The sequence below is a fragment of the Euprymna scolopes genome, chromosome 6 (assembly GCF_053919585.1).
Source record: "Euprymna scolopes isolate OS-2025 chromosome 6, ASM5391958v1, whole genome shotgun sequence".
Taxonomy (NCBI): Eukaryota; Metazoa; Mollusca; class Cephalopoda; order Sepiida; family Sepiolidae; genus Euprymna; species Euprymna scolopes.
This window is the reverse complement of record NC_136487.1, coordinates 14,887,030-14,912,835: the sequence shown is the minus strand read 5'-3', so window position 1 is coordinate 14,912,835 and position 25,806 is coordinate 14,887,030. Positions and strand designations below refer to the sequence as shown.

General features: G+C 35.1%; 2 protein-coding genes across 2 annotated transcripts in view; one reads left to right on the top strand and one right to left on the bottom strand.

Moving 5' to 3' along the window:
- The window catches only part of LOC145277528 (FACT complex subunit SPT16-like), a 119,174-nt gene extending 99,445 nt beyond the window's left edge, over window positions 1-19,729 (bottom strand). Inside the window, exon 1 of the mRNA XM_080128975.1 lies at window positions 19,431-19,729. Coding sequence (XP_079985101.1) covers window positions 19,431-19,499 — 69 coding nt within the window. The 5' untranslated portion in view covers window positions 19,500-19,729. The remainder of the gene's footprint in view (window positions 1-19,430) is intronic.
- LOC145277529 (trafficking protein particle complex subunit 2-like protein) overlaps window positions 18,916-25,806 on the top strand; it is a 49,559-nt gene continuing 42,668 nt past the window's right edge. The window contains exon 1 of the mRNA XM_080128976.1: window positions 18,916-19,035. The gene's annotated coding sequence lies outside the window, so the exon portion shown is untranslated. The remainder of the gene's footprint in view (window positions 19,036-25,806) is intronic.

Below are 25,806 nucleotides of genomic sequence, written 5' to 3'. Positions count from 1 at the left end.
TCAGAGCTAAATTTCTATGTATTATCATTGATATGGTTGATGTTCAGTAACTTGCTTCTTTGGTGATTTCTTCAAATGGACTTAGTAACTGGATATTTTTTCAAACAAGTCCCCATTGGTAAGTTGTTACGGTAAGAATCTTAACAGCTCACATTACAAGAGCTTTTTGTTGTTCTTAATTTATTTTCAGCATGTAATATGTTGAATTCCACCATGTGGTCAAATCTTGAACGAGTTTGTTTTTCCAAATTAAGCTGATCCTGTATTTCAGTTAATTTGCTAATTACTAATACAAAGCGTTTAAAGTGTGAAACTATATGTTAAATGATGTAATGGTTACAATGTATGATAGTTATTCGAAATTACATGCTCTGACATTAGCAACTATATTTGTTTCTGAATCCCGCAAGACTAAGAAAATTTTATTGAAGATTTTATACTCCTCCAGAACATTGTGCAATTCTTCACTTATTGCACCTGTGTGTGCACCAGGGAATGGAACCACTTTAAGCACAGTTCTGCACCGTTCAAAATCATTTGAAAACTAATGGCCTGTCAAACTTAGAAAGGGAGCATTATCTGTTGTAGTTGTTCAAATGTCTGTAGTTCATGAAATGCTACTAATTTCATCAAGAACAGTTAAATTTTTGTTTTACTTTTGTAAATGTATCAAAGATTATTTTGCAGTGAAGTACATTTTTGATGGAATGCTGTAATTTGAACAAAGTTCTGCAACAAGACTTAAATCCAATGTGAAATATTACAGAATATGGTTTTATATCAACAGCAATCATTTCTCTCATCAGATAATGGATCTCTTGTGACCTGTAATCATTAATATCCCAAATTTTCTTTTTGGTTAAAACTGATTCTATAGTAGTTTGGGGTTTCACTGGAGGCTCGTAGTTGCTGCCACTTGTTCCTGGAATGTCTGTTCCTGAATATTCATTGCGTTTCTGTTTATTTGCAACTCTTGCTTCTTTTGAATGAACCTTTCTAAGATGGTTTACCATATTAGTCATTGTAAAAGTTTATGTTGATTTGTCATTCTTTTGATGTGATGGTTTCACATAACTTGCAAGCAACTGTATTCTTATTCTTTCGAGTGCAATCACAATACTCCCAGCAGAAACTGGTTTCCATAATGGTTCAAGGTTGTTAATATTTAGTTAATTTTTCGCGTATTTAAATTACTTATGTCTAATATCTAATTAGTAATTTATCTCAATAAAATATACATTATCTAAATCAGAAAAATAAAATGTCATGGTAGCAAGAGTCCAAAAATGAAAAACAAAAGTATAACTGATAAAGAACGCTTTATTTTCAGTTTGCACATCGCAATTTACTGTATAATTCCTCAACATGAAAACTGAAAGATAAATTTTCTTTGACAGTGATTTAAAGTAAAAAATAAATAATTCGATAGGACGAGAAAGGGGGAAATTTTCCATATGCTTACATCTATTTGCCTCAAATTCAGTGCAGTTGTACAAGTCGACATGTTAACAGCGCGTCATTTAATAATATGATTTAGCGATGCATGTTTCTTCAATAAATTTTCACTGGCAAGGAAAAGAGCGAGTTAACTTTTCCTTTCCAATTAATATTAGTATCATTTATGACAACAAAATTTGCTGATAAATCGGCATTAGAAAATCTAGTAATCAGCCTATTTGATAATCGGTACATCACACACATTTTCATATATATATATATATATATATATATATATATATATATATGAAAACAATAGGAGTGGGAAATGAAGTCACAGAACTATATATTGGTGGATATAGATTGGTTCATTTATTCAATAAGGGAATACAATCGACTAGCTGGGGGATAGAAGGGACTTTTTATGCCAAGTCATTTCGAAGCCTAATGCTTCTCATCGGAAGAGTAGAGAAGATGCTAGGTAACAGTGGGGATGGTGCGTCTAGCATTGGATTCATTAGGAACGAAATAGATCAAAACAAATTAAAATTATAGATGATGTGAGGGGTGGGGTGAATTCTAAATAAATGAGGAGCATATTATATATAGTATAATGCAGAAAGGTGTATAGAGTCTTTATCATAGTCTTAAGTGTATGTAGTATATGTTTTAGGGTTAAAGTTGGGGCTTAACTGGACGTGTGGTAGTTCTATTTGAACGGTGTGTAAGGTGTCTATTATGTATGAAGGGGCATTTTTTTTACAGATGCAAGCAAGATGACAACAGCATAAATTAGTGTATAATTTTGGGAAGGAATTTTATGGTGATTTAAGGCAAAAGGGGTGGATCTGGGTGGGTAGTTATAAGGCTATAATACTGGATTTCAAAGTATACTATATGCTAGGTAATATGTGGCAATATTTCTGTTTTCTTTTTTATAAAGCAAAGGTAGAGAGATAGAAGTTCTTTGGAGGTGTCTAACGGGACAAAAATAGATTTTTGGATATGGAGGATTGGCGTGGTAGAGTAATAGGGGGAAATGTGCTATTAACCATAATAATATTAATAATAACAAGTAATAAAGACGCTGGTAATGGCAACAAAAATGATAAGTAGCGATAATAATAGCAATGACGACGATAATAAAAATAATAATAATAGTATTAATAATAATGATAATAGTAATAATAATGATAATAGTAATAATAACTAGAAGTTGAGTAAAATTAAGGGGTACGGATAAAGGCAAGGTCCAAGACACATGAAATATATTTAAGGGGTGAAGGGTGAAGTAAAAAGGACAAAAAAAGGAAGAGGCGATAAAAAATAAAAATAAATAAATAAATAAAAAATATAAAATAAGATAAAAGAACAAAAAAATTTTTTTTAATTTTGGTTTCATTAAAGGGGGTAGAGTTGGATACCTAAATGAGGTATAAGGGATTAAAATAGTGCATATGCACACACACACACATATATATATATATATATATATATATATATATACACACACACACACACACATACATTCATGCATACACATATACAATGGGATTAGCCGACAAACAAAAAGTTCGGAAAACAGTATCCTGGGGGAGTTTTGATATTTCTTTACAGGAGAGGGTCTGCAATGGTCCACAATAAAGTCACAAAATTACCCGACTGCAAAGGCCAGCTTTCTAGGTTATTTATAAATGAGCAGGATATAAACAAGAGTACATACATGCTAGTTTCTAAAACAAGTAAAAAGTAAAAAAGGAACGCTTATATAAAAAAAAAAGAATTAAACTCTTCACTTAATCGTCAAATTTATTTAGTCCCCTCCAGATCTCCATATTTAATTTTAAACTCTCATTAAATTTTGATTATCGATTTCGCTATAGAATGATGTAAAAAGTTGGAATTATTTGAAATTCAAGTACTTATCTATATATCTAGAAAAGTGAAATTGTGTGTGTATATGTGTGTAAATTTCCCTACCAAACTACTCTATCAATTTTCAGTCTACAAACTCAAGATTTGACATAAGGGGTATTGAGATTCGGGAAAATCTTTGTAATCGGTTTTCGGCCAGAAATTTAGCTGTCAAGAGGTCAAAGTTCAACGATTTGAACTTTGAAAACTCTACCAAACTCCTCCATCAATTTTCGATCTAAACACTTGAAATTTTAGATGTAGGTTCCTTGGACATGGATCAAACTTTAATTTAACTTGAGCCCAAAACAAATGTTATGGGGTCAAAATTAAAAACATTTGACCTCTGCGGTCTCTACCAAATTACTCGAACAATTTCTGGTCTAAATATTTGACATAAAATGTATAAGTGTATTCAGACATAGGGTAAGCTTTTTAATCGGTTTTTGGCGAAAAATTTGCATGCCAAGGGGTTAAAAAGTTCAAAAGATTTGACTTTTGCAGTCTCTAGGAAACTATTCAGCAAATTTTGGGTCTAAACATTTGAAATTTTATATAAAGGGTATTCAGACATGCAGCAAGCTATTTAATCAGTTTTGGGGTGAAAATTTGGCTGCCAAGAGGTCAAAGTTGAAAGATTTCACCTTTGCAGACTCTACCAAACTCCTCCGCCAATTTTGGGTCTTACACTTTAAATTTTGGATGTAGGTTACCTGGGCATGAGTCAAACTTTTGAATATATATATATATATATATATATATATATATATATATATATATATATATATACACACAAAGTTATGAACAGTACATAGGGCCCGAGCAAAGCCGGGCTGAACTGCTAGTATTATATTTTTGAATATTCTTATAGCAAATCATCCTAACTCTTATTAAGACGAAAAAAATTATTTGGTTCCAAAAACCTTTTAAAAAAAATATATTTTAATCTTTTAGCAATTGAAACAAAGAATGACGATGAATGGTGTGGTTTTCAAAAATTTTTAAATCCTATTATAAATTTCTGTAGTCTGTCTGTAGGTGTGTATGTGTGTGACGCGGTTTAAGTCAGCCTACAGGCAACCCACCCAGGCAATGAAGCTTATGACCCAGTGGATGTTTTAGTGGTATTTATATCCATGTTTGGTGTATGGAAATGCAAAAGAAATGCAAAGTAGTAGTGGTGATAGGAGTCAAATCGGTGGGAGTAGCAGCAGCAGTCAACGATTAATATTGGTTAAAAAATACAAAATTATTTTTTTTTTATTTTAAAAAAAAATTACTTCCATTTTCTCCGTCTGATTAACAAAACAAGAAAAAGGACTTTCTCTGATTTGCAAAAAAAAAAAAAAAAAAAAAAAAAAAAAAAAAAGTAAAATTAGATCATACTTAAACAAAAAAATCTAAGTTGTCCTCAATAGCCATACATCCAAACACCACAACATTAATGCAAATATACCCCCATAGGTTAAACCTTTGACCTTTATTATTCCCGATTTTCACAAATGATCTTCCTGACTGAATTGCTCCCAACATGAATAGATTTTATGTTATAATTAAATCTACCCATCTCGGACCACCGCGTGTAAAAATAAAACGCACACATAGTCAAGGTTATGTTTGAAGTCTTAGAAATTGACCTTTAGTTTGTAACAAAATGGAACCAAAAATGTTTGGTTACATTTGATGCTAAAGTTCTTCTTTTAATAAAGTTCTTCTTTTAATAATTAGAAGAAACTTTTTAACCATCAGTTGCCATGACTATCAGCACCTTACCTGAGAATCCAACATTCAAACTTCTCAGCCTATCATTCATACGAATTAAATATATACATAGAATATACTGCCAAGTTCATTGCAAACAAGGCAGGCTCCCTGTACCAGATCAGAAAATTACTCTCGTCTGCCAGCATCCTTCATCTCTACAAAGTCATCATCAGCTAGAATCTTTATTATGGGCCCTTAAAATCAACAGAGATTAGAACATTGCTGTAATCATCCGGCCCCTGTTGATTTTGCGGCAAGAGTTTAGTTCTGTGCAGTTCTAGAAGATCCACCCTCCCAGGCTTTGCCTTCTCTTTTTGAGAAGGGGGTTAGTTTATTGCTAATCGCCGAGACGCCTTCACCGGGGAATGTCGACAGGGCAGCCAGCCCAGTGGCCCTCCTCAGGGGCGCTGACTTCTCATTCCCACTTTCCGACCCTGGTGTCGGAGTTTTTGCAGTGAGAGAGAATTAAACAACTTCAAACTTACAAAGCCATCATTTGCTCGTCATCATTTGCCCAACACTGTCTACCAAGCTCCAACCTCTGTCCCATCACCACAATGTTGCATCCCAGGGTTTGTTTCATAAGCACTTCAATGGAACGTGCTCTGAGGTACTTGTTGCCATCTTAACATAAATTCCACCACCCACAACCAATCTGACAATCAGCAAAATCTCACCCATTCACTGTAGAGGTCCACAGATGTTGGAAAGTTTTTGTCGGAATTCGCATCATCTGGAACACCTGTGGTGTTGCATTTTGGGAATTATCCTTGAACCCACTAAACGCACTAAATGAAAACAGTTTTGTTTCAACATGTAAGGACATGTTATATTCGTTTCTAATTCAAGGGAGGTTTTCCTATTTTATTCCTGCAGAGAGCATTCTCGGAGCTTCATGCTTTCTGTGAATGAATCCCTATTGTGGGTAGTTTGTATTAATTCTCAGTTGGGAACTTGTAAAAAAAAAAATTACAGATTCGTCTTAATTCCTGTCGTAAACTTTATAAGAACCTTTCAACTAATGCAGTTATATGAATAATCGTATTTCTCCAAAAAATTATTTTTTTGTTTCAGTCAAGAAAGATCGGAATAAGTGTTGAATTCATATTGGATGAAAGTAGGTTTGAAATTCACAAGCAGTCCCCAAACCCGCATATATATCCCGGTGAGGGGAGTCTGGGCTTTTTTCAGCTCGGTTATAGTGCTGAACTTTTTTTTTCTTTAAATCGATTGGATTTAAATATCTTGGATCCATCATCACCGTAACAGGCCAAGGGAAAAAAGATATCCACAACTTCATCAGCAATGCTCGTCTCGCCTTTTGTCACCTGCAATTGTGGCTCTTGTCCCGGAAAAAGATTGGTCCACACTATTCTGCTTTATGACTGCGAAACCTGGCCTATGCATGCAAGTGACTATTGTAAACTGGAAGTATTCGACTATCATAGCCTACGCCACATCCTACGTGTCCACTCGCAACAATTCCTCTACAACAACTCAGTCCAGGAAGATATGCTCCCTTTAACAATACCTCCTTGCCAACCACCTTCATTGGTTCAGCCATACACTTCGTCAAAATCCAGGTAACCTCATTCGTGAAGCCATCGACCCAGCAGCACCACCACCACCAGGCTGGAAGAAGCACCACAGTGGCCAACTCAAAACCTGGCTCAAGACGATGAAACAGGATGCTGAAATGATTCTTGGGCTCTGCCGATGGAACCATGAATGGCTTAAGCTTGGAAAGAAACAGCCTCGGGCTGTCACATCTGGTCAGCTATTATACAGGACACGGTGAACTTGTTGAATGGAGCCAGCGCAACCGATCCAGGGTGAATGCAAGTAAAAGTAAGAAAGAGAGATGGGATGCTTGGAGAAGGCACCTATCATCCCTGAGGGCATTCAAAGACGCATCGCTTATGCAATTACAGATTGAATCGAGAAATTCATTCAAAGGTGTTTTCACTATCCGTTTAAATTACAATCGTTTTAAAACAATTAGGTCTTTTTTTCAGAACGTTGAATACAAGATGAAAAAAAATAAAAAAAAAAAAATAAAAAATACACAATTTTCTTATTTCTATTCAAGCTAGGCCGAAAAACTGCTGAATCAGCTTGCGATATCAACAAAGCATTTGCCCCAGGAACCACTACTGAACACTCAGCACAATGGTGGTTTAAGAAATTTTGGTCGTAATAAGTCTTGAAGATAATAAGCATAGTGGTCAGTCATCGGATTCTGACAACGATCAATTAAGAGCCTTCATAACTGTTTGACATATACAACGATTTCTAACCAATCGAGAAAGATTAGAAAGACAAAAAAAATTGATAATGGGTACTTCACAAACTGAACAACAACCAAAATAAATGCCATTATGAAGTGTCATCTCTTTTTTTTATGCAACAAGAACAACCCGTTTCTCAACCGGGTTGTGACTTGTGATGAAAAGCGGGTTCTTTATGACAACCAGTGACACTCAGCTCAGGGGTTAGATGCCGACGAAGCTCCACAGCACTTCCCAAAGCCAGAGTTGCACCAAAAGGAGGTCATGTTGTTTAGTGGTCTGCGACCGGTCTCATCCATTAGTTTTTTTAATGCAGGTGAAACCAAGTCAGTTACCAAGATCGCTGGAAAAATGGTAGGATCCTTCTACCACTCCAGAAGATATCTCACCAATGATGCAATTCTCTATCTGTATAAAAGCCAAGTACGTCCAAGGATGGAGTACTGTTGCCACATCTGGGCAGGAGCTGCTAAAAACAACCTATCCTGCCTTGACAGAGTACAAAATAGGCTTCGTGGCTTAGTGGGTGATGCTCTTTTCTCTTCCCTGCAATCTCTCTCTCACAGGAGAGAAGTTGCAAACCTGTCTTTGTTTTATCATTACTACCATGGCAGGTGGTGGTCTGAACTCCAATCTCTAGTCTCCCCTCGCCAATCTTTCACGAAACACATCAGTCTAGCTGAAACCACTGTCAAAAATTTTCCCCACTCCTTATCTGTGCCAAAATCAAAATGTAGATTCCATGAACAAAGCTTCTTTCTTAGAAGTGCACACCTGTGGAACTGTTCCGGTTGCCTGTTTCCCACCTGACAATCTGGATGTCTTCAAGTCCAATGTGAACAAATTCCTGATGAACCACCTCCTTAAGTAAGACACTTTATCAGATCTCCAAAACTAACGTACTGTACACACAATAACTCTTATCCCCGAGTGGCTTCCGGGCCTTGATAAGTGGTGACTACCTTGTAAAAAAAAATAAAAAACTATAATGGCAAAGAAGTACCATCAACAAATGAATGAAATGCATTAAAAACTTCAACACCCAGAATTAGTCAACAGAAGAGACCAAATTCTCCTCCACGACAAGCCTTGACTGCACGTTAGTAAACCGACCCTGCTAAAGTTGAAACCGCCTCATCCGTCATATTCTCAAGACCTCTCACCTACCGACTACCACTTTTCAAGCATATGCGTGAGAAATGCTTCAAAAGCCTAAAGAATATCAAAAACGCCTTCAGTGGCTTCATTGCCATCAGAGCGCAAGATTTTTACGTTACTGGCATAAATACACTTGTTTTGTGTTGGCAAAAGTGTGTTGATTCTGATATATGAACATCTTTATAAGAGCGAAAATGTATGTATGTATGTGTGTGTGTTTGTATGTCTCGCAAAAAATTTCGACAGAGGCAAAGGATTTTCACAAGATTGGTATCATTTTGAAGCCCGACATCTTGGACGACATCTCAAAAAATTGTCCAAAAACATTAATTCTTTCACCCTAAACTGGACCCTTTTCTACAAGGAGGGGTGCCGAAAAAATCGTTCCTTCATTTTCTCTCCTGCTATTACGACAATGACGTCATGTTTGACCTAGAAAACATTGACGTTAATTTAAACCACCTGCAAGTGTTTTTAAAGGTTTCATTTTATTCATTCTGAATTGTATGTCTCTTTGGCGTAGGAGTAACGTGTCAAGCTTGTTTTTCCGCCTTAACCTCGGGTTTGAGCCTAGCTTCCTACCTAAACTTTTTTTTTCCTCTTTTACACCTTTTTTTTTTTGTTTTGTTTTGGTTTTTCCAAATTTTTTTAACATCATGCTTTTTTTTTTATATATATAATATTAAAACAGCACCACATAACACCTACAAACACCCGGGCAACGCCAGGTACCCCCGCTAGTCTGAATTTAAGTTAAAACTGCAAATATAGGGTTGACAAACATGTCGCAATTTGCCAAGAAGATTTGGTGTACAAACAAAAGAGTACAAAGCAGGTTTCAAACTGAGGACTAAGAGAACAGCAAGTTAAAAAAAAATCTCTAATGGTGGGGTTAGAAGTTGAGTGCCTAGTTTATGAAGATAATCTTCCCTCAACCAATTTAGAATTCTGAATCTTTCTTAAATGTTTTTGAATTCTTTAGAAGATGAAGCAGACATTGTTTCCATTAAAATCCAAGTTAGGTGGAAAAACATTTAAACTTATCTCAGAGTTTGACGGCAAGTTGGAGAACTTCGAAAGAGCTTTGAATGTTCAAGGAAAGATTCTTAAATCCAGACGACATAAAAGATAAAACATTTGAAGAAATTCATCATTGTACCGATTCCTTTGCAAACCTCATTCAACTAAGAATGTATATTGAACGCGTCAAAGCTAACTTGATTGAAATTGACTGCTACTTCAATGGAGATTTTTTTAAGGAAGATTCATCTTCAGGACAATTAGTTGTTCATGTGATATTTAAAAGGATTCCTGATGAAATTCAGAAGAAATTAATGTCCCGAACCAGGGAGAGACATTCATAGTTCAGAACAACAGTTGAGAATATTTCAGAAATTGTTCGTTCTTTTCCAGTGCCATATACAAAAATTGTGTTCTTAAAAAGGGTTTACACACAAAACCTGTCAGTACGCCCAGGATTACATTTAGAGATACAAAAAATATTAATCTTCCTCAACTCGAAGTATCCTTAAAATTGGGGACTTAAAAGCCTTTTTCCTTTGATGCATTGTTTACGAATAGGTTGAATTTTTTTAATATCCCTTGATTTGACAAGTTTGTGTCAAATATAAAAACTATAACTTAAACCGTTCCACATCGAATGGTATTATAGGTTTGGATATGACAAACACTTGAATTTTTAGTCTAATTAAATGCCTGGACAGATCTCCTTGGCAAACTTCAAATAGTATCATTTCTTTTGGAAAAACAAGTTGATTTTTGTGGAGAAAAGTTTGAAGGTTAATAAAAAATGTAGCTCACATTCTTTCACTCATTCTAGCCACAAGTTTTTTTAAGTATCGAGTATTGAATTCTGTTCCTTTGTTTCCTAATCCTTAGGGACCCTTTTCTGAGAAATCTTCAGTTGAACATGGAATGGAGTATTCTTCTCTCAATTCAATTGGTATACACAGAGATTCCGATTTTTGGTCATATGATGAGGACAAAATTAAAGTTTTCAAAGAAACTATTGTTATGGAGAAGGAGAAATGCCACGTTGATCTGCCTTGGGATGAGAACAAGATATCCAAGGTGGAGTCAAATTATGTCTCTTCCTTGAAGATTTTGGAGAGAATGGTGGACACTAGAAAAAAGGAACTATATGAAGAACATTAAAAAAAAAAAAAAAAAAAGTCATTATTGTGCATCTATGTTACCGCGCTGAAATAACATTTAGAAAGCCATTCTTAACAAGGAGGAGAGGGCGTTTTGTAACTATTCTGTACTTTCACCTAATAACTTAAACAAAAATATCAAAGATTGAATTTAACTTGAAAATACTATTTAAAAAATCTGAACAGGCTTCCGGGCGTTTTTAACAGTGCTTAACATATTGTAGCGACATTAGGTACCAGTCAAGCCCAAGCAGACATTTACAAGAAATCCGGTTTGTAAAATGCACAATTACCAACTTCCTGTTCGTACAATGCACTAGCACCCAAATTACAAAAAATGATCCAGCAAAAAGTATGCAACATATATTTTTAACAAAAAAATCATCCACGATTACATTCCAAGATTAAATAACAGACCCTTAACTTAAATCAAGGGAGATAAATTAGTTTGTCATATTGAATTGGTCGCACAACTCTTCCACACATTAATTTCTATAAATTCTATTTTTACTTATAATTATTTTTCTATTGGATCATTTTTATAATTAATTTTTTGGAAATTATATGCATTTCAGCATAACACAAATATATAATCATGTTTTCACCTGAAATACATTGATTTAAAAAATTGATCTTCAAAATCACCAGAAATTATTTTTGAATTAACATTTAAAATCTCATTTGAATTTCGCACAAAAAGAGGCCAAAGAAATTTTAGGGCGGTTGGATTCCATTCAATATTTTTCATTATAAATAGTGACCACTTGCACATATGTCTCTTGCCTCAAATACTTTTTTTTTATTATTTACTATTCAATTATTTAATGAATTTAAAAAATACAATAATGCAAAATTATATTATAAAAATTAAATTAAATTAAATCAAACAGAATGCAGTTCTTTCTTCATTGATTAGCTATATCTATATATATCTATATAATAAAACAGTCATTTTTTTCCCCATCTAGGAAAAAAGAACAGTTTTACAAACGCCAATACAAATTCAATATGGTCAGACTACTAGTCAATATCTGATGTAGGTTTTGTGCATATTACCAGTTGCTTTCCTATGTTATCAAAAATTATTATGGTAATTCCTACGAGAATCACATTCCAAAACAAGTTACATGTAACGGTGGCAGCATAATACTTCCTAATTATTTTCTCCTCCACCTCTCCTCAACATAACTGGTAACTTTTCTAGATTTGTCATTTTTTTTCCTTTCTTTCACACCAGCACGGTCAGTGTTTTTTTTCTTCCAATAAATTTCATATTTTTTAAATTCAATACTTGAATTAAGGACCGCTCCCTCTGCAAGTTTTAGACAATTTCATTGGTTATTCGGATATGTTTATCAGATTATTGGAATATCAAATTAAGGGAATTTTGGACAGTTAATAACTCTCACACCCTAATCAAAATGGCATCTTTCACAACGAACGTTCGGATACTTTGAAACTAAAAAAATTGACTTCATTCAACATAAACTTAAATACAGAAAAAAAAAACTTTACAGTGTCACATTCAAATATTTTAACCTAAAACATTTTTATTTTAACTTTGCAGACTTAATTTTTTTCACATACAAATTCATAATTTAATAACACGCAAATACAAAACATACTTACACATTGTGCGATTTAATATTATTCTGTATTTTCACATTTATTTTTATTTTACACAACGCAGCTAAACAATTAGAATTCCTGTTCTTTTTTTTTTGTGGACTTTTCAATTACTCATACCAATAATACCAATAATATCAATAATACTAATAATATCAATAATACTAATAATACCAATAATATCAATAATACCAATAATATCAATAATACCAATAATACCAATAATATCAATAATACCAATAATATCAATAATACCAATAATACTAATAATACTAATACTAATAATATCAATAATACCAATAATACTAGTCTCGAAAAATCTTGTTTACACACTTCACAATTTAAACCAATATTATAAAAACGGATATCGTAGCAGTTGTCATCTACGCAACAATTCAGGATTGCATAGAAATTAAAATATGGTGCTCCTTTCTTTTCTCAAGCTTTGAACAAAACAATAATTACAGCTCACCAGTGTCATGAGGTGACGATAACCAACTTAAAAGAGCAATGACCACCATGTATGACGGTGCCCGCCACTTGATGACAGTTGACGGTGCTCAACAATCGATGAAAGACAAGTTGCCTGCCAGTTTCAGCCAGTGCCCATGACAAGTGACAGTAACCACCTGAAAATCACTGTCATAACCGCCAGTGCTTACCACTGGATGACAGTATCATACAATGGATAACAGTGCACGAATATTGAAGGCAATTTCATTTTGGAACAGTCCAAAGGAGGCCAATACTGGTCATGGTCAACAGTAAAAACCAGTAACCAACAACGATAGGTATTAAAGCCAACCAGTATCCACCAGTAAATGCAAGTAAACGCCTCAAAACATCAGCCGCAGGTGACCACCAGTGACAGTGGATGCCAGTGCCCATCAATGCCCAACAGTTGAAGACAGACGATTTAAGTTTGGTGCAGTCCAATGGAGGCCAACACTAATTATGGCCACCAAAGACTGCCAGTTGCAAAGGCAGCCAGTGCCCAAGTAATCACCCCAAACCAACAGTAATTGCTAGTAATCTTCAGTGCTGACAAACAACCAGGTGATTTCATTTAGACTATGGCTGCCAGTGCCCACTATTTTCTAGGACTGACAACCTTAGTTTTATTTGGGTTTTTTTTTGGGGGGGGAGGGGGGTACTAAAAAAAAAGTTCTGGCTTTATACAATACTTCTATCGGGAATTACCAGTAAACAGATCCTGCTAGTGCTAAATATTATTCCTTTTTTTTTTCTTTCACTTTCTATTTAAAAATCTATTTTACATAAAAAATAGTCTTACTTTTAAATTTTGTTTTAAAACTATTTTTTAGTCTTCATGTTAATTTTTTTAATATTTTCTAATAAAAGGAGTTTTTCTCAGTATACACTGGTCAAACTTCTGCTAAGCAGAAAGCAAAAGTCAAAAAGAAACATTTCAGGACTCTGCTTATGCATCTATTGTGTGTGTACACTCGGCGTCAAAACTGGTCTATGTTGCATAACACAAAATTAAACAAAACCATAATGAAAACCCCAACAAATACCACGATCAAACCAGAAAACCAATTCGCCTCTTTTCTTGATGCTCACATAACTAAATGATGTAGTCTTAGTAAACTTCCTGGATAGCTTAGCATTGACGGAAATAAACCTACACTCCTCAATCCCCTCTAACTACTTTAACATGACAAGATACCTCCCTCTCTGCTGTAAAGATTGATAGATATATGCACAGGCTTGGAGTCTATATTTGAACACCCTCCTCCTAACTAGAGAGCAATACCTTGAATCAGATGGCAAGGCCTTTATGTGTTTTCAACTAGCCTTTCATCACTGCATTAGTTACTTATATTTTCTCCACCGTTCTTCCTCAAGTCAGTACTGTACCCTAATCAATCATGTCTCTGATAGTATGGATGTAGCACTCTCCTTAGATAGCAACGCTCAAATAGACGTGTTTAGTGACTTTAATGTCCACCATAAAAATTGGCTTGGTTTCTCAGGTTGCACAGATGCAGCTGACACTCTACTTATAGCTTCTATTTTGCCCATTCCTTCACACAGACAGTCATGTTCCCAACCCGACTCCCAGATTATGATCACCAGCAAGCTTCACTTCTAGACCTATTCTTTACCACAGTAGCTGAGGATTGTGTAACTAAAGCCCACAGTTCACCTGGAAATGCAGACCACCTAGAGATATCAGGGAGTAGACATCAGGAGCCATTGCTCAAAACAACAAGGTACTACAAAATGGCTGACTGGGAAGCCATCAGAGAACATATATGAGAGATGCCTCATGGACCAATATCTTCTCTCTCCCTGCTGAACAGTATGTCAACAAGACAACTGAATGGTGCAAATCGGGCATTGAAGCATGTGTCTCCGCATGGAAGTACTATAGCAAGCCCCACTCACGCTTATGGTTCACTACATTGTGTAGCTGTCATTGCACAAAGACAGCATGCATTCCGCTGGTTTGTACGTCAAGTTAAATACAAATAGGCAAAAATTTATAAATGCTAGAAATCAGTGTAGGAGAAAAATACCTACAGCCAAAAGAAGGCATGCTGAAAAAAAAAAAAAAAAAAAAAAAAACAGGGAATGCATAGAATCACAGAAGATAAGAATTCATGATTTCTGGAAAATTTATAGTAGTATAGTGAATAAAGGGCAATCAGTAATTCCCCCACTATCCGGCAACCAGAAGGTTGAATGCATGGCAACCAAGAAGGCAGAACTGCTTGCCAGCGATTCCCCTCCAACCTTAGAACCAACAAACAATTCTCTCACAAATTTCCCTATATGGACAGAAGCCACAATTGAGGATCTAAAAATCACACCCTCTTCTCACGTGTGGGTCTGATCTCATCCCTGCTATACTAATTTAGAAATGTTCAGCTGAGCTAGCCCCTGTATTTTCCAAAGTCTGCAACAAAACTGTTCACATCTGAGAGTATCCTGTACCTCTTTAAGGCCACCATTCGCCCATGTATGGAGTATTGTTGCCACATCCGGGTTGGTACATCTACCACTAGTCTCTCCTCCTTTGATCGTGCCCCCCCGCAAAAAAAAAAAGAGTCTCCAATCTAATAGATCTCATTTTGTTAACTAAGCTCCAACCCCTGTCCCATCGCCAAAATATTGCATCTGTGTTTAAGTATTTTAATGGAATGTGTTCTGATGAACTTGTTGCACTTATGCTCCTCCCCTCGACGTACATATCCCGACAAACTCGCTTAGCAACAAAATCACACCCCTTCACTGTTGAGGTTCCTAAATGTCAGGAAGCTTTCTACTCAAATAGCTTCTTCCCTAGAACAGCTAGACTTTGGAATTCCCTTCCTGCCATCTGTTTCCCAAACTGTACAGATATGCAGAACTTTAAATGTATGTAAACTAACATCTTAATCTTTCTTGTGCATGGTCCCAATTCATAGCATCGTACGTGCAAGTGGTAATATGCCTTTTTGGGGGTGAAGAGTAAAAAAAAAAAAAAAAAAACGTACGAAACAGTGTACAAAGGAGATCCTATTTAGGTCACGTGGTATTAGCTGACCGGTGTCATATCAAATGGCATAGCCCCCCCCCCCCCCGTTTCTTTTATCTATGCGGTCTTTCAATCCCCGCCCCCTCAACAGAAAGATCAGTTTTTTTTTTTATTATTATTTTAGAAACAAAGTAATATTTTTTTTTAACTGGTTACTTTTACCACAAAAAAATAAGAATTTTCGTTCATTCATTAACAAAACGAAAAAGGGATAAAGAAACGAAGGTATTCTTTTAGATTAGGTCCACCTCCAGAATTTTCTTTTAAATGACAACTTTTATAGGTTTCCGACTATGCTGAATACGAAAATTGCATTGAAATTTTGCAGAAATAATTAGTTATCGAGATATAAAAAGTTGTATTTTGCATTGTATCTTTTTTACGCGCGTGCAGTGTCAGTCCTAGATGAGTAGATTTGTTTATAGCCCGCACGCGCGTAAAAATGGCTGACAAAGAATACAATGCATAATACAACTTTTTATATTTCGATAAATACTTATTTTTGCAAATTTTCAATGCGATTCTCGAATTCAGCATAGCCGAAACCCTCTAAAAGTCGTCATTTAAAAGAATATTGTTGAGGTGGACCTAATCTGAAAATTTACCGAAACGAATGTTACCAAAGGCTACCCAAATAGATGGATTTTAGGGTTTTAAACTTATTTTAAAGCTTTTTTTTTTTTTTTTTTTTTTTTTTTTTACGCTTGAAACGTAAATAGTGTCAAGTTGCTAAGTTAGAACAAGGTGGCAGAAATTAACCGGTCATCTTTGGAGTCTTGAAGTAAATTTATTATTTTTTTTATTTAGTTTTAAGCGATTATCGAGACTCAAGATAACCGTCCCGTGTTGTTAACTCGGCACTACTTTTGTTTCGAATTGAATAAACGCTTTAAACTAAGTTAAAGCACCAAAAATTAAGACTTTTTTTTTACTACTTTTTCGGTTTGTTGTCTATACTAAAATAACATTAATATACCCCCTTCCCCATGCTAAGAATGGCTTTCTTGTTTGCTTTATCATCCAAATGAACAACAGAAACCGGAAGTCAAAAGAACAGACAATCTTGACTATAACCAAACAGTCAATGAAGTATTATCGCTGTTTTTCCAAAACGGCGGCAAAAAAGGAGTTATTAAAAAAGCGAATGCGAAGTTTTTTAACACGTTTTAACTTCAAAACGTTCAGCCATAATCTTGCAAATACGAAAAAAATATACAATTTTAAGTCGCTTTTTCGATCAATCTGTCCCCGATTCTAATCTCAGTTTATCCCAAAGTTCCGCGTGTTTTTTATATTTCCGGTTTCTGCTGATCACAACTCCACAACAAATGTCTTAGAAAAATCCTTTCTAATTAATTTTACCAGTTTTAAAATAGGCAAACTAACTAGGCCGTTTTTATTTTTTGTTTTTGCAGGATAACAATATTCTTAAACTGGTACACATTATTCAGAAGGGCCTTTTCCGTGGCATTCATCATGAAACAGAACGATCAGTAGAAACCGGAAGTTAAAAAAACACGCGAAACTTGGGGATACCGATATATATGGGAGAAAATCAATTAATGGGGACCATTTTGTTAATAAAAATTTTTTAAAATGGTTATTTGTTTTTTTTTTTTTGTTTGTTTTTTTCTAAACAGTACTAGTGCAGTGGCAGTGCAGTGGTGCACTTATTGATCCGTGCTGAAATAATAACGTTATTTAAAAAGCCATTCTTAACATGGGGAGGGTGTTTTGTACCTATTCTTTACTTTAACCTTACAATTGAATAAAAAAAAAAAAAACTTTAAACTTGGAAATACGATTTAAAAAATAGCGCGGATCAGTAAGTGCACTAGCACCTTCTATACTATGTGTAAATCAGGTTTTAAATTTAAGTCGCAACGAGGCAACACAAACCTAAAATCTCATTTTTATTTCTGACAGCGTGAGAATAAACTTTATTCAGTATTGTTGACGTAAAAAAAAAAAAAAAAAAAATCAGGCCTTGTCTCGAACGATTCCCATTAAAAAATACCACAAAAAATATGCGTAAATATTATAAGAAATATACATGCGGTACTTCTACAGAATTTGAACCAAACGTTCACTACAAGAAAAACTGATTTCGTTCGGTTCAAATTGCGTAGAAGCACCAACAATATATCCATAGAAAGGTTAATGAAATGATGGGGTTGTATTTAAATAAGTAGAAAAAAAACAATCGGTTATTCCAAAGTTCCGTGTGGTCTTGCGGTTTCTGGTCGTTATGCTTCACAGTGAATGCCCTGGAAAAGTCACTTCTGATTAATGTTTACGTTTTAAAATAAGCAATCGAGCTTTGCTGTTTTGTTTGCTTTTTTTTTTTTTTTCCAGAATTATAGAAAATTAAAAACCTGGCAAGCACTAATCAGAAAACTATTCCGGTGTATCCATCGTGAAGCAGAACGCTCAGAAACCCTAAGTACCATTAAAATATAATTATATATATATATATATATATATATATATATATATATATATATAAACAAGCGAAACTTGGGGATAACAATCGATATTTTGATAAAAGAAACGCGAATGGAATTCTCCATCGAATTGCAACCAAACTATATCAACAAGAGAACTAAAGACGAGGTGGCAGCCATGTGCTTTCTTGTTTCCTCTAAGGAACGTTATTCGCTTGTGAAAGGGAAAAATCACATGGCCATTCGGTTCGCACGTTTTCTTCGGGGACGCGAATAAGAAGTTGATCAATATTAAATATGTTATTATGTTAAGTAATTTAAGAATAAAACTTTAAGTAATTTATTAGCAATAAAAATTTTAAAATTACAATAATCATTTTTTTTTTTCGATTAGAGCAATATACTTTCCAAAGAAATTTTCTATTAAGGCATTGTACCAAATAAATTGGATTAATTCATGAATAAACAGTAAAAAGGAATTAATTTACGTAACATTTTTGCAGGTCTATCTGAGAAAATCAGATATGTATTCAAATTCTTTTAAATATTTTCGTACTTGTGCACTTATTGTGCATGGGAACGAGAGGGTGTTTTGTAACTATTCTGTACTTTCACCCAACAATTTGATAAAAGAAGATATAGTAAAATTTGACTTTAACTTGAAAGTACTATTTAAAAATTGCGCGGTAAGTGCATAAGCAATTTTTTTTTTTTTAATTTTCGTTTTTAAACCATCGTAATAACCTCATAAGATTTTGAATTTTAATATTCATTTACAAATTTAATAATGAATATCTATTTTCTTTATATTAGTGAAAAACTCCCAACTCCTTAGTTTTTTTAGATCGTAATTTTACTTAAAGATATTAAATTTACTTTTATAGAGAAATTTCGATGGATATAAAAAATAAAATTTATCATTTTGTTTTTTCGTAATATCACTTTAAAATAACACAAAACTCTAACTTTGAAAATTAAAAAAAAATTAATCATTTTTAACGAATCAATTTTAATTTATATATGTATGTATGTATGTATGTATGTATATATTAATAAATGGAACTTTTTTTCTTTTTCTTACCTCCCAGGCATTGTAAAACTTCTTCATGCGCCTAAAAAAGGCTTCCTTGTCCACCTTTAAATTAGCCATGATCCGATTTTGTTGCCGGTATGTTTTTTTTTTTATTTTAAGAAGGTCCGCCAAGAAAGATATATATCTATCTATATATCTATCTCTATGTACAGAAAAAAAAGAAAAACGAGAAGACCTCGACTCGGCTGCAACTCCGACGATCGCTGCAGACTAACAAGGGAAATATGGCGGGAGATGCTCGCCCAAACACACATTCCTCCCACTTCGTCAATAACACCGCTCCTCCCTCCATCACTCAGGACCCCCCCCCCCCCATTTGTTAGCCTTATTTCCTGCTTTTTTTTTTCTTTTTTAAATCAAATTATTTATACTATTTATTTTTCTTAATTTTTATGGTGCTAATGCACTTACTGATCCGCGCTATTTTTTAAATCGTATTCCCAAGTTTAATTAAAGTTTTATGTTTTTTTATTCAATTGTAAGGTTAAAGTACAGAATATGTACAAAACACCCTCCACTCCCCATGTTAAGAATGGCTTTTTAAATAATAACGTTATTATTTAAGCACGGATCAATAAGTGCATGAGTACCATTTTTTATAACCAAACCTTTATTTTACTAAGATTTTGCATAAAGAAAAAAAATCTAATAGTAATACTTCTCTTAAAATGGTCAGTGGTGGTACTGGTACTGGTAGCCTGGTCTGGTCACCCAGTTAAATACTGACCAAACAATGTGGAGCCTGAATTATGGCTCTGTAAAAATTTATGGCTCTGTTTAGTGTAAGAGGATCATTCTCCCAGGCATAACCTTCTCATCATGCGCCGGTCGTCTGGTTCCTCCTACTGGGGAATACTGACGGGACGGGTCTAGTCACGGGACATTTTGAACGCACTTAAAGTGCACTCTTTTTGGAGGATGCTGGATTCCCTCACGTCAAACTAACCTTATGTCTGCCTACAATTAAAAGGGGGGGCGTGTAAATATAATTAAATGGGTGAACATTTGGAAATACCAGGCTCTGTATGTAAAAAAAAAAAAAAATTTAGTGGCCTTGCAAAACTGAGAGCCGGCTAGTTATCCGCAAATGTGCACCGAACAGTTCTGTCTTATGTTGTGTTGTTGAACTGCGCCGATCAGACACCGACCGGCGATGATAGATCGACTTTAGATCTCTGGGAAATGGCTTTTATTCATTTATTTATTTATTTTATAACTTTTCAAATCTCCTTTACCAACTTTTTTGGGGGGTGAGGCGTCTACTTTTTTTAGTTTACCGGTACGAAATATTTAATTTACTTACACCGATATATTTCTTTCTCTAAATTATGCACAATACATTAAAAAGTTCAATATTTAGATATTATTTTTAAAATAGTATTAGCTCAATTTTTAGCAAGGGGTTCGGGTTTCCCTTCAAGTTCTCAGCTCTTTCGAATATTTGAAGTGTTCAGTGAACAGCAGTTCACTGAAGTGTTCACCGAACACTAAACAGTAAAACTTAGAACGTGGAAAATTAGAGTCTAAGATATCTGCTGGTACTTTGTTTAAATAAGATCTTTAAAAATTGATCATTTTTTTTGTTTTTATAATATAATGTTGAAAATATTTCGACTTTTGCCACCATTTTGCCTGTTTATGTATAAAAAAATATTTAACTAAAATCGTGTCCTTATTATTTTGTTTTGAGCTTTAGTTATTTAATATAATTTTTTTTCACTTCAAATTTTTAGATTTTAAATGAGTTATTAAAACGTCTCTTATTTATTTATATTTGATCAACTTATTTTCGTTACATTTCTGGAAAAAAGGTTATAGTTAATGAGTTTGCTTCGAAATCATTAAACCTCTCTCGCTTTTATCTTTTCTATAATTTCCCTCCTTTTTTTTTTTTTTTTTTTCGTCTTCCTTTAATTCTCCTACTCTTCCTTTTCCCCCGTTCTTTTATTCTAATCATATTTAACTGCAGCGGACTTTCGTGCTACCTAGTAACAAAATAAACAACTTTAATCAACAAATGCCAATTAATAATATTTTTATTTAATTTAACTTTTAATAAATTAAATTTCTAGCTGAAAATGAAAAAAAATTTATTTAATTACAATTTTTGGTTTGTATTTAATTCTACTTAACTAAAAAAAAAAAATACACAAAAAACTGTACTCGTCATTGAACGAACATATCGCATTCCAAAAATCACGTGACTTGATCAAGTAGTTTTATTTTATTTTCAAGAAAATTATTTTTTATGATTTTTAGCGGTTTTAAGATTAAATTATATTCATCACAAGGCTCATATAAATCATGATTGAGTTGTCTCTTCTTATTTATAAAAATTGGCGGATCAAAAAATAATCTTTCACTTCGTCATAAAATTTGATTTTTTTTTTTAGTTAAAAAAAAAATACTTGATAAATTTACGTGATTTTGGAATATGACATATTCGTTCTGTAACCAGTACAATGTACTGTGAGATTTTCTCTCACAAGGTTTTTGCCCCTGGCAGAATAGAAGAAAACCAAACAGAAAATTACAACAAGCTCACTTTAAGACTTCAATGTAAATTTTATTCAAGTAAAAAAAGGTCCATGTTGCGAAAGATGTGTCATCTTCAGCTATCTGCCACTATGGGCTGGTAACGACCCCGAAAAGAATAATAGTTTTTCTTCGATAAAGGCTGGGTAGAATTCCCGCTGACAAAGTAATGCCCAGGTTGGAGATGTAGAGGTGTCTTCCTAGATGGATGCTGCTAGTTGGGCATACACGAAGAGTCCTTTGCTGTTGCGCAAGCCTTTTCTAGTCTCACATAAAAACACGCGTTCACATCTCAAGCCACATTACATGTCATATACACACGCGCACACAAACATATGCGCGCACGTCCACACACGTACATATATTCACGTTCGCGTACATACACTCACATTCACGTGTATTCATGCTAGCATACACACATGTACTCACATATACGCACATGTACGCACACATGACAGTATTCTATACCTCTATAAGGCAACCATTCGCCCATGTATGGAGTACTGTTGTCACATCTGGGCTGGTGCATCTGCTGCTTGTCTCTCGCTCCTGGACAGGGTTCAAAAGAGAGTCGCCAACCTGATAGGTCCTGAACTGTCATCTAGGCTTCAGCCTCTGTCCCATCGACGAGATGTTGCATCCCTCTGCCTGTTCTACAAATACTTTAATGGTGAATGCTCTGACGAACTGCAAACACTTGTACCTCCCCGACGTAATTACCCCCGACAAACCGAACAAGCTACTAAGTCTCATCCCTTTACAGAAGAGATCCCTAAGTGCAAGAAATCCTTTTACTCTAATAGTTTCTTCCCCAGAACTGCGGGTCTTTGGAACTCCCTTCCGGGATTCTGCTTTCCCAACTGCAATGATATGCAGAAGTTCAAGTGTAATGTTAACAAACATCTTTCTACTCATCTCCCTTCATAATGACCCCGCTAATTAAGTCCCTAATAGTAGCCCCCTGCTTCAAAGTGGCACTGTGCCTTGTTTGGGGTAAAAATTGAATAAAAAAAAAAAAAACATGGGCGACGTCACTTCCCCTTTCAAAGGAAATCCATACATGTGCAAAAGACCAGCGGAAACACCTATAAAAGAAAGAGCAATAAGCAGCTTCTCCCTTTTCAGACCAGCTTTCGAGCTGGGTGGTCTATGGACCAACAGCATGGCTTTTTGGCAGGCGCGCGCATGCGCGTACCTCACGCCACTTGCTACTATGTGGGGCAAAAAGCTAACAAACAGTACGTACAATTTATACGCTTTCTCTCTCCATGAACTGGATTGACATTCTCACTCTTTCTCTCTCTATATATACAACTTGTCCCTGAGAATACCTTCACGTAGCTGACTGCTAACTGATGTCAACCCTCTATCCTTTGTCTTTGTCTAAACGTTGGACTATCATTCTCATTTCTACTATATTACTCACTTCTCTTCCCACGCGCGAACAAACGATAGTGACCCGAACATGAGATGAACACACATTTCCTTTTCTTTCTACACCACCAGTCCCGCAACAAACGATGGTTACACCCGCGCAGACATGAACACATGTTATATCTAAAACATTCATTCTTTCAACAGTAAATAAACGACATGTTTATCTTATTCAGCAATTCAGTCTTTGTTTTCTTCATTTCCATTCGTTTCATTATTTTTTTTTGTAACAGGATTAGGATTTATATATCCTAGTCCTCTACACTGTCAGTCCAATGGTGAACAAGGCAGTTCAAACCGTAGACCTTAAATTTGTCTTTGACAGACATTAAATATTAACACCAGCATGCAAATATAAATTCGCCCTACTTAAGGGCATTGGTAATTGCAATGATAATATTCTGCTCCACGTTTAGGCATTTAAAATGTCTCGAAGCAGCAAGTAATTTTCGCTACCTCAATTCGAGTGAGAAATCCACGTGCGTCCAACTCTACGTCTTTCTGGATTCTGGTCTGAAAAGGGAATTTGGCGCCGAGAACATTCTCAGCAGTTAGTTATAACATGCAATTTGATTGGTTAAAATAAATCTGTGGGTGGAGAAACCGTCCAATAAAAAGCTTGCTTATTTCTGCAGAATTTCTTACACACTACCAAGGAAAGGAAGAAAAAGTAATGGATAATTATTACTTTTTTAAACAAGATAATGATGTACTTTTAAAAAACTGTCAATAAGTGACGGGTAAGAATTTTGTTCCGAAGGACTTAACATTAATGCAAATAACAGCAATGAATTCAATGTGTGTGTTTGTGTTGTATTATTGTGTGGCTCCCAGGTTGGGAAATCGTAATAGTGCGTAGGACTCCCTGGCTGCGGTACATAGCAGTTTTAGTTACGTCGATCGTCCGTAGGTTCACTTGTTTACTAAGCGGTTGTGATGACAACGAGTTAAGACTAGTGAGTTATCTCACCTTAGACTGGCACTTTTTCTTTATCTTGCCTCTCGTCAATTGTCAAAAATGTCATAACAACGTTGAACCTGAAAATAAAGCGGTTGACGACTTAGAACGATCAGCTGTAACTTAAAAACATGCATTAAAAGACGTAAGTCACAATTGTGTTTGTTTTTGTATAAAATTATATTTTACAATATAGTTACAATTTAAAACAGATCGTCTTTTTTCTTTTGGTGGTTCTGAAGTTCACAGTTAGCAGTTTTTCTCACAGTGCTCCGAGGAGGGAAAAATGACGCTTCGACAATACGGTCTTCAACAACACATGCCGTGTTTCTCTCTCTCTCTGCTCTATCTGCTCTGCTCTGCTGATTCACCGTTTTTATTGGCATTTTGTCCCTCTGTTTTTTCTATCCACGCGTTCTGTCAATCGGTTGATACATGTGTTCTTAAGTCACGTTTTGACCTCAAAAAATCATTCGATTTTGTCTTCACACAGCGGCACGTGAATTACCCACTCATGCCAATATCTGTAATTCCAGAGCTTACGAGGAATGTCACGTTTATTTGTTTTGTAAACAAAAAAATCGTCGTCCGATTTCTCTGTTTATGACGTAAGCCCTTCCTCTTTTCAACAGGTAGACAATCGATTATTCGATGCCCACTCTTTTAAATCTTTTATTAAAGTTTTTTCTTTTCAGTTATGTATGATGGTTCCAGCCATTCATTACATAACATTTGCTGCCAAATTCAAATTTATAACAAGTCATTCTAGTCTAACTAGAGAAATTATCAATGATAAGAAAAAGTGACTTTAACTTAAGTCAGCGACCCCGTTTGCAGATTCAGAATTGTGTTTTACCTTGTTCGAACATGCTTTTCTTCACATACGCACACACACACATGCACGCATATACACATCCTCATACACACACTCACATTCATGCGCATACACACACACACACACACACACGCTAATGTGCACACACACACACACACACACTCGAGCTGTGACGTCACTTCCTTTAAAGTGAAAGCCAGACATGCGCAGTCAGAACACTAACTCCAGTATAAAAGACAACAAAACCTGTCAACTTCCCTTTTTTCGTCCGGACCAGCGTTCGACCTGTTGAATCGACGAATTAACCGCGCACCCTAACATCACTTTCCCTGCTACTGCAATGTGGGATAAGCGCCCTCACACTTTATACGCTTTCTCTCTCCATGAACTGGATTGACTTTCTCACTCTATCTCCCCTTCGGCTTCGGTCCCTCAACACAGACATGTGCACGACTCTCTACTGAGCTTAACCCTCTCTTTCTACAGGCCAGCTTGCCACTTCGCGTTTCTCTATTGCATTCCCCTTTCCTTCCACGCGCGTAGCCGTCAACGGCGAATGAACACGTGTACACCCAAGACTTTCATTTCTCAATAGAAAATAA